Source organism: Mirounga angustirostris, unplaced genomic scaffold (genome assembly GCF_029215605.1).
Source record: "Mirounga angustirostris isolate CCGP_5_RB_7025 unplaced genomic scaffold, mMirAng1.0.hap1 SCAF_8, whole genome shotgun sequence".
NCBI lineage: Eukaryota > Metazoa > Chordata > Mammalia > Carnivora > Phocidae > Mirounga > Mirounga angustirostris.
Genome location: NW_026991716.1, coordinates 94,702,840 through 94,719,358, shown reverse-complemented (window position 1 = coordinate 94,719,358; position 16,519 = coordinate 94,702,840). Strand labels below are relative to the sequence as shown.

Sequence of the window (16,519 nt, the reverse complement as noted above, 5' to 3'; positions counted from 1 at the left end):
CCCTCTGCTCCTCCCACCACTCCTACACACTCTTGCTCTCTCTCAAATAAATAAAATCTTTTTAAAAAAAAAAATTAGGAATAGCATGGAGGACCACAGGGGAAAGGAGGGAAAACTAAATGGGAAGAAACCAGAGAGGGAGACAAACCATGAGAGACTCTGGACTCTGGGAAACAAACTGAAGGTTACAGAAAAGAGGGGAGGGAGGGATGGGATAACCAGGTGGTGGGTGTTAAGGACAGCACGTGTTGTGATAACCACTGGGTGTTATATATAACTAATGAATCATACGTAACTAATGAATGGTTGAATACTACATCAAAAATTAATGATGTACTATATGTTGGCTAACTGAACATAATAAAATAAAAAATTACATGCCATCCAAACGATCATCCAGATGATACAGAATGAATTTGTTTTTAGTATATTATCTTCAAAATGAAAACCAAAAGTTTATTAAATACTCATGGACAATTCACAAACTAAAGCTTGAGAAATATTGGCAAAGACTATTAAGATGGCTTTTTATTCAACTTACTTAAGGCTGGACAAAATGAATTCATTAATTCATTCACCCTTGTACTCTATGTTAGACATGATTCTAGGTACTGGGCTACAGAGGTGAGCAAGACACATGAAACTCCTGTCTTAGTGGTTGTTACATTTTAATGGAGGTTGGGGGTCAGGGAACAAGTGGACAGATAGAAAAAATGTAACACTGTACTGGGTCAGGCAGTGACTGGGGCAGGGGTGCTGGACTGTTAGGCTGAGCAGGGAAGACCTCTCTGAAAAGAGGACATTTAACTGAAACCTGGATCAAGAAGGAACTAGCTAGGCTCCAGGAGGAAGAACAGTGATTGATGATGTTTCTTGGAGTCTGTAGTGATTCCTTTCACATCAAATTATGGCATGAAATCATAGATTTTAGATCTTTCCACATACTGCTTTCTCCCACCAGAATATAGAAATAGATGCCATCTCTCATACACTGCGAACTTAAAATTCTCTTTTTCTTTTTCAAATTCCATAATTTAGAATTCGGATTTAGAATAAATCTGACAGTAGGGTTCTTAAACTTTTCTAGTTGGAATTTTCATGCTGGTTCCACTGATTTGCTAGTTTTGCTAATTTTACTCCCAGTATACTTTTAAGAAAAATTTGTCAGTGAAGATTATTGAGGTTTTTTAACATAGAAAATTCTATAATACAGAGGAAGGCAGCTAACATGCATTAGACTTCCTGTGTGCCAAGCATTTTCTCAGTGTTTGAGTCTATTATCTCATTTAATCCTTACAACAATGCTTTTGGCTTGATCATCCTCATTTTGCCCAGTAGCAATTGAAACAGAGAGATCAAATGATTTGCCAAAGCCACACTGCCTGAGTCAGAACTCACACTCAAGTCTGTCTGTCTTTAAAGCAGAAGATTTAATCACTATCCCTGTCTGCTTACCCCCAAATATATTTTGCTAACACAGCCCATTACTGTCTTTTAGCACAGTCAACTTCAAGAATACTTGAAAGAGAATTTGAAAGGAAAGATTATGACAAGTTCCAATCCGATGCATATAAGAGTTTAGAAGAGTCACGGTCTTCATTTGATGAAGATGGTAAAAAAATATATTCTGATGTTCTTGGCCAAATCTTTCCTAATCTAAACAGATTAGCTGATAAAGCATATTATTCTTTCATGCAGTGTTCACTCATGAATCCCAAAAAGATCGTTTTTTAGAAGACAATGAAGACAAAAAGATTTCAGAAAATGTCTTCGATGATCAAGCCTCTAAAACTGGTAAAGATGGTAACAAAATGAATGGCTCAGTGCACCTGGGTGGCTCAGTCAGTTAAGTGTCTGCCTTTGGCTCAGGTCATGATCCCAGGGTCTTGGGCTCGAGCCCCGCATCAGGCTCCCTGCTCAGTGGGAAGCCTGCTTCTCCCTCTTCCACTCTCCCTGCTTGTGTTCCGTCTCTCGCTGTCTCTCTCTGTCAGATAAGTAAATAAATTATTTAAAAAAAAAAAAAAGAATGGCTCATGCCCTGCTTATGGATCTTATTTCCATTTATTTCATATTTTATCATGTTTAACATTGAAACTTAAAATTATCCCCAAAATTGGACACTTAGGTTAAAAAATAGTTTTTCTCTTACAGAGTTAAACTGAACAGCTATAGAACAGAAAGAGATTTATTAGAATGAAGAAAAAAACTAATAAGATAATAAATTCTTTCTTAAAATCTGTCTAATGTACTGGAATCAGAACATCACAAACCTAGAGTTTGAGCTGTGAAATGTTACTATTTAGTGCTATGTACCCTTATAAAATTTTTCCATTCACATATTAACATAATTGAGAGCATACAATGTAAACTATTTTTACCTTTTTTGATTCATAATACATTTAATTATATTATTTCATTAAGAAATATTTTAATCCTCATTTTAAATTACTGCACTATTTCTGTGTTCATAGGTAATAGTTTTAAGTAGTTCTTTATGTTGTAAACTTATTTTTCAGATTTTTTTTTGCTACTACAAATAATGCTTTAATGAATTTTTTCATTGTCTGCATGTTGACATAGGTATAATCACTAGTTTAATGAGTATGAAGTTATAGACAGAGTCAAGTTGCTTTGCATAAAAGTTATTCCAAATTATGTTCCCCTCAGTAATATACAAAATATGTGTTATTGTTTCCTTGGTATATTCTCTATAATTTTAATTTTTATTTGATGATTTCTGAAATTTAATATTTTAATATTTGTTAGCCATTTATATTTCTTCTTTTCTGAGGTGACCATTTTTGTCTTTTGCTCATTTTTCTAAATTGTCCTATCAGTTACATGTTTCTGTAAAAACTTTCTGTATTAGTCACTTATTTTTCATATTTTTTTTCTACATTGGGTCATTTGTCTTTTAAATCACTTTGATGTTTTTGAAGTAGAGGGGCTGCCAGTCTTCTGTCTAATTAGAGGAGTGGATGAATACTTATATCCTGATGCAGCCTATGAGCCAACGTAGCTGTGTAGAGTCATTCAGCATGCAGTGAGGGCAAGCATGAAGTATAACACTTGAAAAACCAGCCTGTGCCACCTTCTCTTCCATCCCTGCCAACTTGCCTACCTCTTTTCCTCTTGCTGTTTCACATGGTCCCATGCTTGTAATTGGAAGTATTCCTCTTGTTTTCTGATTCATTACCTTGATGCTCATGATTTAGCTTGACCCTGGAATCCTTTGGTCCCTATGTCTTCTACCTGGTTTCCTGGGTTTTGACTCCTGCTGGACATGACTTCTTACCTCATTCACTTTCATTCTGATGCACTGGCTCCAAGCCACTGCTCTGATGTTTTATGTTTCCTGACTTAACATTTCCTCCTCAGTCTATTTCCCCCTTCTTGGAGCATGTACTGCAGTAACACAAAGATAGTAATTTTTGGATCAAGTATTAATAATCATGTTCTATTGCAAGTAGCATTGTCCACTAAAATTATTAATGGCATTAGGTTATTTTACTTTAGATGCATTAGAAGACTCAATAGAAGAGGTAACTGCAGAGCATCCAGAGGTTATTTCTATGATAGAGGAGACTATGAAAATGACAAAGGATATGAACTTTGAACAGCCATATGAAAAACATGCTGAAATCTTAGAGGAAATCATCAAAGAGGTAAGAAGTCCAGATCCAAATGCTTATGTTCTTTGGTAGTTTTTAATGTATCAACAATTATGCAATATAATTTCATAGCTTTGAAATTAATCCTTCTTTAACTTTTATTTTCTTTAATTGAGTTCAGTTCATTAAAATATGGTGCCTATGAAGCCAGTACCAACGTTAGATATTTCTTCTATGAGCTAATTAGTTGTAAACTGAGACAAATTTCACTCCATAGCTAACTTATTTCATCCAACCACCTTGAACATGCATTCATAGGGGAAATGGATGAACACACAAGTGCTTGTCCAACCTAAGGGGAAATTAAAGCCTCAGATGCTATGTCCTACCGCTGGCAAATCAGAAGGTTTATCTTTGGCTTATAAAGAACAAGATATCCACATGGGTCTATTTTGTACAGAGATCTTGAGTAAGCATTCACAGCAAAAGTCAAAGACAACAAATCTGTTTTGGGCTTTCAATGAACTTCTTTGGTATTTCTCTGTAATTTGAGAATTATGTAATTTAAAATTATATGAGAAGAAAAAATATTCTATGAGAGTATAGAACCACTCTATAACACATTGGGTGGGCTCCTTGAGCCCCAGGCTGTACCCAAGGTAAGTTGCTGTCCCCCTCTGAGCTTCCCATAGAGATCTTTCAACTTCTTCTGCATCCCTTCAGGTTGTTCTGTCGTCAGTTGGTTCCTTCAGAAGCATTCTGAGAACCTACTATTTGCCCCCTTAATGTGCTAGATTCTAGGGATATGAAGATGAATTAAACATAGCTCTTTAAGGAGCCATCAGTCAGGTGCAGAAGGCTGATGTATAATCCAATATTTGAGTTATCATGTACTATGTGGATAAGTAGATATATACAAGGTGTAGGAATCCCACCTACCATCAGGACTGTCATCTCTGCATGGAAAGTGAGACAAAGTATCCCAGAGGGGAGATAGGCAAGTGAGGGACGTCTTTAGCACTGTGGAAGTCCCATCCTTGCCCTTCGCTGAGGATTTCCTCCATTCTCTTCAGAGTTTATTCTGGAGGATACAAATCTACAAGGAGTACTAAAACACCTCTGATATAGGAATGTATATAGTGTCATTAGATGATAAACTGCCGCTCTGGGATTGTGGAGGAGCCTAAATCACATGAGGTTTTAACATCAAATCTCATATCAGATTGTCTGTCTCAAGAGAACAGAGACCTGTGCAGGAGACTTTGACTTGTCATCAGTTTTGATGGTCTCTGTGAGGAGTAAGACTATTCTTAAAAAGTAGCTAGACTGGTGGGAGGGTTGGGGTGGCTGGGTGGTAGACATTGGGGAGGGTATGTGCTATGGTGAGCGCTGTGAATTGTGTAAGACTGTTGAATCACAGACCTGTACCTCTGAAACAAATAATACATTATATGTTAAAAAAAAAAAAAAAAAAGAAGATAGCAGGAAGGGAAAAATGAAGGGGGGTGGAAATTGGAGGGGGAGACAAACCACGAGAGACTATGGACTCTGAGAAACAAACTGAGGGTTCTAGAGGGGAGGGGGGTGGGGGGATGGGTTAGCCTGGTGATGGGTATTAAAGAAGGCGCGTACTGAATGGAGCACTGGGTGTTAGATGCAAACAATGAATCATGGAACACTACATCAAAAACTAATGATGTAATGTATGGTGATTAACATAACATCATAAAAAAAAAAGTAGCTAGACTGAACCTAAAACTGCTCTAAAAAAAAATAAAGTCCTTAAAAACAGGTAGAGAGATAAAGAGATAGGCTCCTTTATGTCATTTGCTCATTTTTAATAGTTTTTCTTTGTTTTCATTTGCAGTTCTTTATGTGTTCTGAATACGAGTCCTTTGTTAGATGTATTGCAACTATCTTTACAAATATATTCTATTCTGAATAATAGGAGTTAATTTGAATGAAATCCAATTGATTAACTTTTTCTTTCATAGTTAATGCTTCTTATGTCCTATTTCAGAAATCTTTGGCTGTCCAAGTTCAGAAAGATATATATTCTCCTAGGTTTTCTTCTGTAAATTTTGCTTAGCCTTTCATATTTAGAGCTAAAATCGATTTTGAATTAATTTTGTGTATACAAAAAATATATCCAAATGGCCAATAAGCATATGAAAATGTACTCAACATCATTAATTATCAGAAAACTACAAATTAAAACCACAACATGAGGAAGGGGATGAAGAGATACAAACTTACAGTTATGAAAGAAGTCAAGGGGATAAAAAATACAGCATAGGGAATGTAGTCAGTAATATTATAATGACTTTGTATGGTGACAGAACAGATGGTAACTACATTTATCATAGTGAGCATTTTGTAATGTATTTAATTGTAGAAGCACTATGTTGTACACCTGAAACTAATATAATATTGTATATCAATGATACTTCAATAACAAATAATTATAATACATACATACATACATACTCTTACAGTTGTGTACCAGCACCATTTATTGAAAAGACCAACCTTTCCCCACTATCATTTAGTGACTATATCTGTGTGGTCTATTTCTGGATACTCCATTCTGTTCCATGGACCTATTTGTCTATCTGCACTCCACTACCACACATATTAACTACTGTAGCTTTTTACTAAATCTTGAAATCTGGAAGGCGGAATCCTTCAACAGCTTGTTTCTCCTGTCACTGCATCCTTCCCTGTGTCATAAGTTGTTTCGTTCTGCTTGCTTTTTCAAGAGTATCTTGGCTATTATAGGTCCTTTTTACTTCCACATAAATTTTAGAATCATCAACTTTCACACACATGCAAACACACACACACACACACACTTGCTGGAGTTTTGATTGGGTTGTATTGTATCTATAAATAAATTTGATGGAAACTACCATCTTCACAATATTCGGTCTTCTACTCCATGAGCATAGAATAGCCTTACTTTATCTTGATCTTTAATTTCTCCCAGTGTTGTTTTGTAGTTTTCAGTGGAGAGGTCTTCAGTGTCTCTCATTAGATTTATTTTTAGGTATTTGATGTATTTTGATCCTATTTTAGATGTTGTTGTGGTCCTATTTTGGTTTCCAATTGTTATTTCTGTAATTGTTTTTTTATCCTGTTTTTCTATTGTGCCTCCCACTAAATTTCATTTTCTGATCTAAAGCTCATAGCCCATATGCAGAACAGGTATGAATGATGCACTTGGGTCCAATGTATGATCCTGTCCAGGAAAAGTAAATAGGTTTTATTTCATTTGTAAACTGGAGAGTTAGGCATGGCTCCCTGGAGTCATGGGTTAAGGAAGATTCTGAAACACATCTGTATCTCAGCTCCTTTTAGAATCTTTTAGAATTACAGTTTAACAATATTTTGCAGCCTTAAAAATACAGAAATAATGATGTGTCATTTCTACCAAAGAGAAAGAAGGGTCACTGCCTTGCAATGGAGAATGCACATTTTTCCACACTAAATCATTTGCACTTTTACCTGGTTTCCGCCTTGATGAGCTACAGAGCACACAATACAAGCAGAGGCTGGGGGACACTGGGAACTTCTTCCTGCTCCTATTTGCTTGTGTTATCTGAAGCTGTTACCTAGACTTATGCCAGAGTTATTTGCCCCGTACCTCACAGAAAAATGTCAAGGGGACAACATCAAGGAAAGTGAGGCTTTTGTGTCTAACCTGCCACTGTACATTTTCTAGCCCATGACCTATCCAGCTGCGCATCGTAACCACAGCCTATTTCTCTAGTCACTGCAGCCTTCCCCGTGTGATACGTCATTTTTGCTCTGCTTCCCTCATCACATGGTTTTTTCTCAAAAACATCTCCATTTCTGCCCTTGTATCTGTGTTCTTCACATGGTCATTATATTTTTCTATGCCCACACCCCCGCCACATCTCTCTGTGTTATGTACTTTCCCTGATTCTCCCAGTCTCTTCTCTTAATCGCTGTCTCCCTAGGTATGTTTTTTCAGTGATAAGTACTTGGATATACAAGTGATAAACACATGTATGTGTGTATATCTATAATCACATATATATGTATATACATATATATTCATAAGTAGTAAAATTAAGAGTAAACATGAAATAGCATAGAATAAGGGAATGCAGAAATAGCATGTTTAAATGAAGGGGAAAAAATTTTATTAAGTTAAAAATCACAAAGGGATAGAAGGATGAATAGTGCATGAAAATGTTATACCATTTTTCTAAATATTGCTTTTTCCCACTCACCCGTCCCCTGAGGATGTCCAAAGAGAATGCCACTTTATTTTCAGCTGGTCAGACATCTGAGAGCCCACTTCCATGGCTCTGGTGCCGGCCAGGCCAGACACAGACCATACACAAATGCTTCCCTGGGGCCCCCTCCCTACCACTTGCCCCACAAGGCTCAGAGTCCTGCCACACCTCCTGCTGGGCCATACACTCTGGACTTCTTTCAGATATGAAATCTTAAGGAAGGTTCCCTCTTCTCTCCACAATGATCTCAACTGGGGAATCTCCCTCAATAGATTCCTACACTGAAGCTGTTTTGCTGATACGTCTAAAACCTGTATCCTCAGGCACCCAAGTCCTCACCCCCCAAAACTTTCCTCCCCTCAGCATTGAAATGTCCAGGCCTGAGTGCCTTGTGCAGTTGCCCCCTACCTGGTGTCAGCAATCTCTTTCCCTGAGGCAGTGGATGTGTCCATAATGCTTTACTTCTCCCTTCCCTCCAAGTCACTTGAGATAAAGTCAGAAAGACAACTTCCACATTTGGACCTGCACAAACACAGTGGAAAAACTTAAAGCAAAAGCTCAATAGAGAGGCTACTTAATAATGATTCTCTCTATGAAAAAAACCATGAAAATCATAATTTTAGGACAAAGGTCAAAAAATATTTATAATAAATATGACCTATTAATTCCTTAATACAAAGATTTCTTACAAATCAAGGAAAATGGAATATCCTAATGTAAAAGCAGGAAAAAGATACAGATTGTTTCATCAAAGAAGAAATGCAAATGGTTAATTGAAAATTTTAATGTTCAAATTTCAAGAAAATTATGAAACTTAAAACAGTAAGATATAAATTCTTACCTATCAAATTGCCAAAGATTTTTAAAAATGTGTAACAATCCATACCAGTGAGGCTATAATGAGATGGTCACATAGGAGAAGTGAAAACTGATACAGATGTTTTGGAAACAATGTGGCAATGTGTGTGAAAGACCTTTAAAATGTTCATACCTTTATGAACCTAAAAACACATCTTCTAGGAACCTAACCTGAAAAAATATATAACATTTGGGCATAGATTTGCATATACAGATGTTATGTTCATCACAGTGTTATATTAAAATTATAAATTATGTAAATGTTTAAGAGTGAGAGAGTGATTAAACAAATTAAGATCTATTCATTTGATAAAATACTATGAAGGCATTAATTTTTTCAAAAAAATTTGAATGAGATGGAAAAATTATAAATTATATCTCAATGTTGCTTTCATTTTCATATCTTTGAAACTGGACAGTAAGATTTTCGTTAACCATTTATATTTTTTCAGTTTTATTGAGTTGTATTTGACATATAACACTGTATTAGTTTAAGGTGTATAACATAATGATATGATATATGTATATATTGTGAAATGTTTACCACAATAATTTTCGTTAACACCCATCACTTCACACATTTAGTTTTGTGTATGTGTGATCAGAATTTCTAAGATCTACTCTCTTAGCAACTTCCAAATATACAATATAATATTGTTAACTGTAGCCAAACCATGCTGAATATTACGCCCCCGGGACCTATTTATAACTATAAATTTGTACCTTTTGACCACCTTCACCCATTCTCCCCAGCCCCACCCCTGCCTCTGGCAACCACCAAACTGTTCTCTGTTTCTAGGAGTTCAGTTTTTTTAGGTTCTACATATAAGTGAGATTATACAGTATTTGTCTTTCTCTGACTTACTTCATTTATATTTCTTTTTTACAGCTTTCTCTTTTTTCCCTTAATTCTGTTAAGCATTTCAAAGTGCTTAAAAAAATTTTTTAGAAGACTCTTCAATCTGAAACTAATGATACACTATATGTTAACTAATTGAATTTAAATAAAATAGTTAAAAGTTAAAAAGAATTTTTTAAAAAGGACTCTTCATTCAGATGGAAATTCATAAAGTAGGTAATCTTAAATTCTGCAGAGGCCAGTGAATTATACCCTTTCATGTGACATCTCTTCCCCTTTGACTTCAGATATCCTATGATTACCTGATGACACACAAACTTGAGCCGCTCAGACTTGGTGTATTCACAGGTCCACATTACTAATTTCCATACTTGCACTGAAGCTGTAGCTACTGCTCTGCCCGAGGGGGGTTGGGGACAAAGTTTAGCAGAACTCCCTAAGCACCTGCAAGGTTTATTTTGACCCAATTCCTTCCTGCTGCTTTTAGTAACCGTATCAGTACCTTCTCAGCTCTCACACTGAGGAATGAAAAGTAAAAGGGAAGTGAAGAGTGTTGTCACGAAAACAGGCAAGCTGGACTGGGCCCTTGCTACTCAAAGAGGGGTCCATGGACCACTGTCACCTAGGGGCATGTTCGAAATGCACACTCCTGGGCCCAAGAACTCCTAAATCGGGATCTGAATTCTGTAATACAGAATAACAGATAGCAAAAATGTACTGTTATATTTATTTAATAAAGGCTTTTGCTTCCCATTCTTAATTTTAAACACTTAGATAGCTTTATTGCTTTAAAATTGTCTCTTTTATTTTTATTTTATTTATTTATTTTTAAATTAAGTGTCTCTTTTAAAATTAAGTGACTTTTTTTTCTTTCGAGTCAGAAGAATTCAAAAGATAATTGGTTAGGGTCTGCAAAAACAATATATCAAAGTAGTATCCTTGACTTCTCTGGCTGTGATGATAATATCAGTTGTCCTTTTTCACAGGTGGTTGAAGAAAACACGAATAGGTTTTCTGGTGCCCCAAAGTATGGAGGATGGATACTGGACAATTGCCCTGTTATGAAAGAACTGTGGATAGTCTTAGCCGAGAAAGGAATTATACCTGATTTAGTAATCTATTTATCAGATAGAGAAAACAATGGTTAGTAAATATTTATCATGTAAATCTGAAAGTGAAGTTTTTATTGCTGATAATATGTTTAGTTAAAATACAAAATGGAAAACTCTTCCCTCTCCCTAGTTACAAATATCACCCCAGCAATCCCTTCACAACCTAGAGGTACACAGAATGAGGCATCCACTCACCAAGTAGATGGGCAGGAATGGTGTGCTGGATCATTGGACGTTCCATCAGGCCCTTACAATTATTCTTTGGAGCTGAGAATTTAACACCCCATTCTCAATCAGCACTCTAACTTCTAAATGAAAAATATATAAGGCTGAGAGTAAAGACTATATATTAGTCCTTAACACCTCAAATGGGAAATATTAAAGACATAAAGATAGCAGAACTAAATTTTAATTATTCTGTCACTTTGAAAAAAGCTATAATAATCAAAACAGTATGGTACTGGCATAAAAACAGACACCTAGGCCAATGGAACAGACTAGAGAGCCCAGAAATATACCCATACATATATGGTCAAAAAATCTTTGACATAGGAGCCAAGAATATTCTGTCATCTTGCCTTGTAAGGAAATATATTTGAAAAGAGAGTTTCCAGGGGGAAAATATGATACACCACCTCTTTTCATGTTTTAGTTATTTCTACCATGCCGATATATACCTCTTAGAAAGGATTTCAGGGGGCGCCTGGGTGGCTCAGATGGTTGGGCGTCTGCCTTCGGCTCAGGTCATGATCCCAGGGTCCTGGGATCGAGTCCCGCATCAGGCTCTCTGCTAGGTGGGGAGCCTGCTTCTCCCTCTGCCTCTGCCTCTCTCTCTCTCTCTGACTCTCATGAATAAATAAATAAAACATGAAAAAAAAAAAAAAAGAAAGGATTTCAGACAGTCTCGATATTTTAAAGAACCTGGACTCTATTTAGATAAATGCTTAAAGGGAAATATATTTGGATATAGGCAGGAACAATTTTTTGTCGTTAATATCCAAACTGTTTCTCACTATATTTTATAGAGCTTCAAAATTAATGTTATTCTCTTCATCTCTATTTCAGGGAAATATTTACTTAATAGACTGTATTTAGAGAATAAGACTGAAGTTGACTCTAAGATTTTAGAAAGATTATTAGATGAACTGCAAAAGAAAAAAAAGGAGGAAGAAGCAGCAAGGTAAAATATGTCTGGCATAATAAAACAAGTTAATGAATCTTTTATAGCTATTACATACCGGGCGCCTGGGTGGCTCAGTTGGTTAAGCGACTGCCTTCGGCTCAGGTTATGATCCTGGAGTCCCGGGATCGAGTCCCACGTCGGGCTCCCTGCTCATCAGGGAGTCTGCCTCTCTCTCTGACCCTCCCCCCTCTCATGCTCTCTCTCTCTATCTCATTCTCTCTCTCAAATAAATAAATAAAATCTTTAAAAAAAAATTAAAAAAAATATATAGCTATTACATACCTACTTACAAGTTACATTTATGAAATGTCTTTAATATCAAAACAGTGGTCTACTAAGTAGATCCAATTCTAACTAAATTCTAAGAAAAACAGTAGGCTTACAAATATTTTCAGAGTGTCTAAAATACTGAGTTGTGGATGTTTTCATGGCCCGAAATCAAACTTATTCTAGAACAAGCGTCAGCTCTCAAAAGACACTGAAAAAAAATGAGCACAGGTAAGATTATTTTTTTTACCATATTTATCTGCTACTTAAATAATTTTACAGACCAGTACCCACAAATTGAAAAAATAATACGATAAAAAGTAAATGAAAGGGGCGCCTGGGTGGCTCAGTCAGTTAAGCTTCCGACTATTGGTTTCAGCTCAGGTCATGATCTCAGGTCAAGAGAGCCCCCCTGCCCCCCACCCTCACCCCGTGTCCTGGAGCCCTGCCTTGGGCTCTGCACTCAGCAGGGAGTCTGTTTGAAATTCTCTCACAGGTGCTCCCTCTGCCCCTCCACCATCCCCTCCCCCCGCTCACAGCGTACTCTCTCTCTCTCTCTCAAATAAATAAAATCTTAAAAAAAAATGGCTTTAATTATTGTTTTCCTGACATATCTCCATAAGTGTAGTAATGTCTTTTGAAGACAATAGAAGTAACTAGATTTTCACAGGATGGGGAAAGGATGCAAAGAACACTGAATATGGAGAATGACAGACATGTAAAATAGTCAGGAAAACTGCCCGAAAGTGGGCAGCTGATATGAATGAGCTCTACTTAACTCATCCCCTGTTGGTGAATACTTGATACAGTTTTTTGATATTATTTTTAAAAGATGCAATCAACATTCTTATACATGTTTCTTTGTGCAGTAGTATGCCGATTCCTGAGAGCTAAATTCCTAGATATAGAATTTCTATGTCAGAGGTATACACATTTTTTTTTTTTAAAGATTTAATTTATTTATTTGAGAGAGAGAGAATGAGAGAGAGCAAGCACATGAGAGGGGGGAGGGTCAGAGGGAGAAGCAGACTCCCCGCCAAGCAGGGAGCCCGATGCGGGACTCGATCCAGGGACTCCAGGATCATGACCTGAGCCAAAGGCAGTCGCTTAACCAACTGAGCCACCCAGGCGCCCAGAGGTATACACATTTTAATTTTTAATAAATATTGCCTTTCTCCATCACTTTACTAGTTTTCCTTATACCTATCTTCATCATTAAGGCAGGCTTAGTGTTTCAATCCTAATGAAAAATAGATTTCCTCCAGACATTTAAGTTTCCATATTTCAAGGCTCTTCAAATTTCATTATTACAATGTTGAAAAGAAGTCAGGAAATAATTTTTCTGATTAAAAGATAATTATCAGTATAGAAAAATTTTTAATGCAAAAAAATAATAAGTAAAAGTAAAAACTCTCATAATGCCAGCATCCAGAGATAATTCCTATTAACAGTTTTGATTAGCATCCTTCTAGGCTTTTGATCATCATTTATATAAACTTTAAGTACAAAATTAAAATTGTATTATACATAGTCTTATATTACACTTTTTTGTCACTTAACATATTTTGTGAACATTTCTTATTCAGAAGGGAAAATGGTACTTCTCCCATTTACCTTTTCAGCTTAGAGTTGGACAATCTTTTATTAATTTTGGCAGATTTCCTAATTAATAGCCAAAATTTTTTAAAGTGTAACATTGCAACTTTTCTTAACCAAAAAAAAAAGGAAAAAAACAAACCAACCCTGAAATTAAGTGGCTTCAATATGAGCAAATTAAACATTTACATTGTAAAGTTAAAGAGTGTAATGAACATTATACACAGTTTACCCAATTTTTTACCACTATGGGCCTCAAATCCTAGAATATTGTAAGATGTCTGAATTTCCAAAGATGATTAAATTTTGGACCTTTTCCTTTCAGAAAAGCTGCTGAAGAAGCATTGAGAATAGAAGAAGACCAAAGGCTATTGGAAGCTATAAGCGAGAAAGCAAAAGGCAAACACAGATTTCTATCATTAATAATGTGTCATTTAATTTTGTTTTGTTACTGCAGGCAACTGCAGTATTTCAAGTGAATTACAGACAGCATGACCGTATTTCCCAGTTTGCCCATGAGAGTCTAGGTTTATGCTATACCTATGGTACTGAAATATTTATTTGACCCACTTTCATTCTCAATGTTCCAATTTGGATAATAAATTGTGTGGTCACTAGAGCAATGGAGTCATAGGAAAAGACCTCTGACACAAATACCTATGCATGCTCCCTCTGCGGGTCCACAGCAGGAAGCTCAGCAGCTTGTCTTAAAATGCTGCCCTTGTCATGTAGGACACATGGATGTTGGAATTACTTCTAGTAGAAGGATCCTGCAGAAGTTGAGAAAACAGCCAATCTCCTGCTATACCCATTGTCTTTGAACTTAAATTTTCATCTTCATTATACAAGAACTTACTCCAACAGTTTCTTTTAAGACTGAAGTTCTTAACCTAGAGTTCATGGATAAAATTCAGAGGTCTGTGAACTTGAATGGGAAAATAATTACAACTTTATTTTCACTAAACTTTACCTGAAATTTAGTATTTCCTTCACTTAGTAATTAATATAGGCAACAAGCCATAATAGTATCAGCAGTATCTTGACTTTGTTACCAATAGAAACTAAGATATTTTCATGTCACATTATAGTTCTATATATCCTCTTTGTGCTAAATCACGATTCCAAAATGATGGTAGTTATTAGACCGGCTGCTAGTTCTTGTTATTTAATGCATTAGTAAAGATGCACGAATTTCCTATGGCACAAAATTTATTTTGATATCTTCATAACTGTATTTCAATATAATTGGTTTCTTACGTATTTTATTTTATGGGTTTGAAAGCATTATTCTAAGGAGGGTCCGTAAGTTTCACCAGACTGCCAAAAGGGTCCATGAAACAAAAGAGTGAAAAGTATCTATTTCAGTTTTCCTTTGTTGGCAGCAAGCACCCCAAAACTATAAAACAACTATCATTTTTATTCTGTACACTTTTCTGTGGGTCAGGACTTAACACAGGGCTTATCTCTGCTCCTTGAGGAGCTCAGTTCAGGCTTTGAGTGGACACCTCGGAAGTCGATCCTCCAGCCCCAGGCAAGCCTTCAGAGACTGCAACCCTGAAGGACATCTTCATTGACTTCATGAGAGACCAAGAGCCAGAACCACCAATTAAGCTACTCCCAAATTCCTGACCCCAGAAACTGCAAGGATGATATGTGATTATTGTTGCTTTAATCACTAAATTTTGGAATAATTTATTATGAAGCAATAGATAACTAATATAACACATACTTGGTAAAAATCACAGATAGTATAAGGATCTTAGAACACTTTTCAGTCCATAACTTTTCTGGTACACAGATTATCCATTAGAATTCTAGAAAAAGTATTACAACTTTTTACACTTCTCTGCGTCATTATGTAAACTCTTTTTCCTAATATGGATAAGAATTCAAAATAAATAATTTACATGTATGCATATTGGAAGTTTTTTTTACTATGAGAGATATATTGTGAGTTTTTGCTGTACAGCATATAATTTCATCCCAAACCCATTCAGCAAATGCTGTTTCTTCCTTGTGTGTATCCCCATAAATTCCTCTATATGACACAAAAGAGTCATATACTAAGAAACCACATGCACTGTAGTCCTGATACAGACCCAGACCTATAAGAACACTTTTGTTTTTTTTAGGTATGTTTTGCTTTTCTTCTTTTTTTTTCAATAATTTTTTATTATTTATTTGAGAGAGAGACAGCACAAGGGGGGAGGGGCAGAAGAGAGGGGGAAGCAGGCTCCCCACTGAGCAGGGAGCCCAAAATAGGGCTCCATCCCAGGACCCTGGGATCATGACCTGAGACGCTTAACAGCCTGAGCTACCCAGGTGCCCCAAGAACACTTTAAGTTGCTTTGCTCTGGGTGCTTAATCATCCAGATTCAGATCAAAATTCGGATGCCAAAGGTATCTGATACCAGATAGTCTTGGAAGGTACTCACTGGGGGGAGAAATTTCCACAGGAGTCCAGAAAACAGGCTCATTTTTTTTTTTTCATATCATCTGCACAGAAATATCTTGTTTTTCAACTTAATGAATATATTAAAAGGAATTGGGAGATGGGTTTTCTGACACCATTTACCCCATCTTCTTCCTGAAAGACTTCCATGCAACTACATAAAGCTTGGAATTGTGCTTTTAAAATTTACATTTGACATATTGATTCCATTATTTGTAATTAGGTATAAGAAAATCCATCATTATACATTAAATCTAGCCTTGTACTGCTCAATGAAAATATAATGCAAGCTGCCTATGTTACTGTAAATTTTCTAGTA

The 16,519-nt window shown here is 36.1% G+C and overlaps 1 protein-coding gene across 14 annotated transcripts in view; it reads left to right on the top strand.

Moving 5' to 3' along the window:
• AK9 (adenylate kinase 9) overlaps positions 1–16,519 on the top strand; it is a 134,461-nt gene that overhangs the window by 54,120 nt on the left and 63,822 nt on the right. For 12 of the 14 annotated variants that reach the window (XM_064597985.1, XM_064597983.1, XM_064597982.1 and 9 more), the window contains 6 exons: positions 1,499–1,612; positions 1,699–1,794; positions 3,517–3,665; positions 10,577–10,733; positions 11,768–11,882; positions 14,074–14,147. In XM_064597985.1, the coding sequence (XP_064454055.1) occupies positions 1,499–1,612; positions 1,699–1,794; positions 3,517–3,665; positions 10,577–10,733; positions 11,768–11,882; positions 14,074–14,147 (705 nt within the window). The remainder of the gene's footprint in view (positions 1–1,498; positions 1,613–1,698; positions 1,795–3,516; positions 3,666–10,576; positions 10,734–11,767; positions 11,883–14,073; positions 14,148–16,519) is intronic. The other 2 variants (XR_010413730.1, XM_064597981.1) reach the window with 2 other exon arrangements.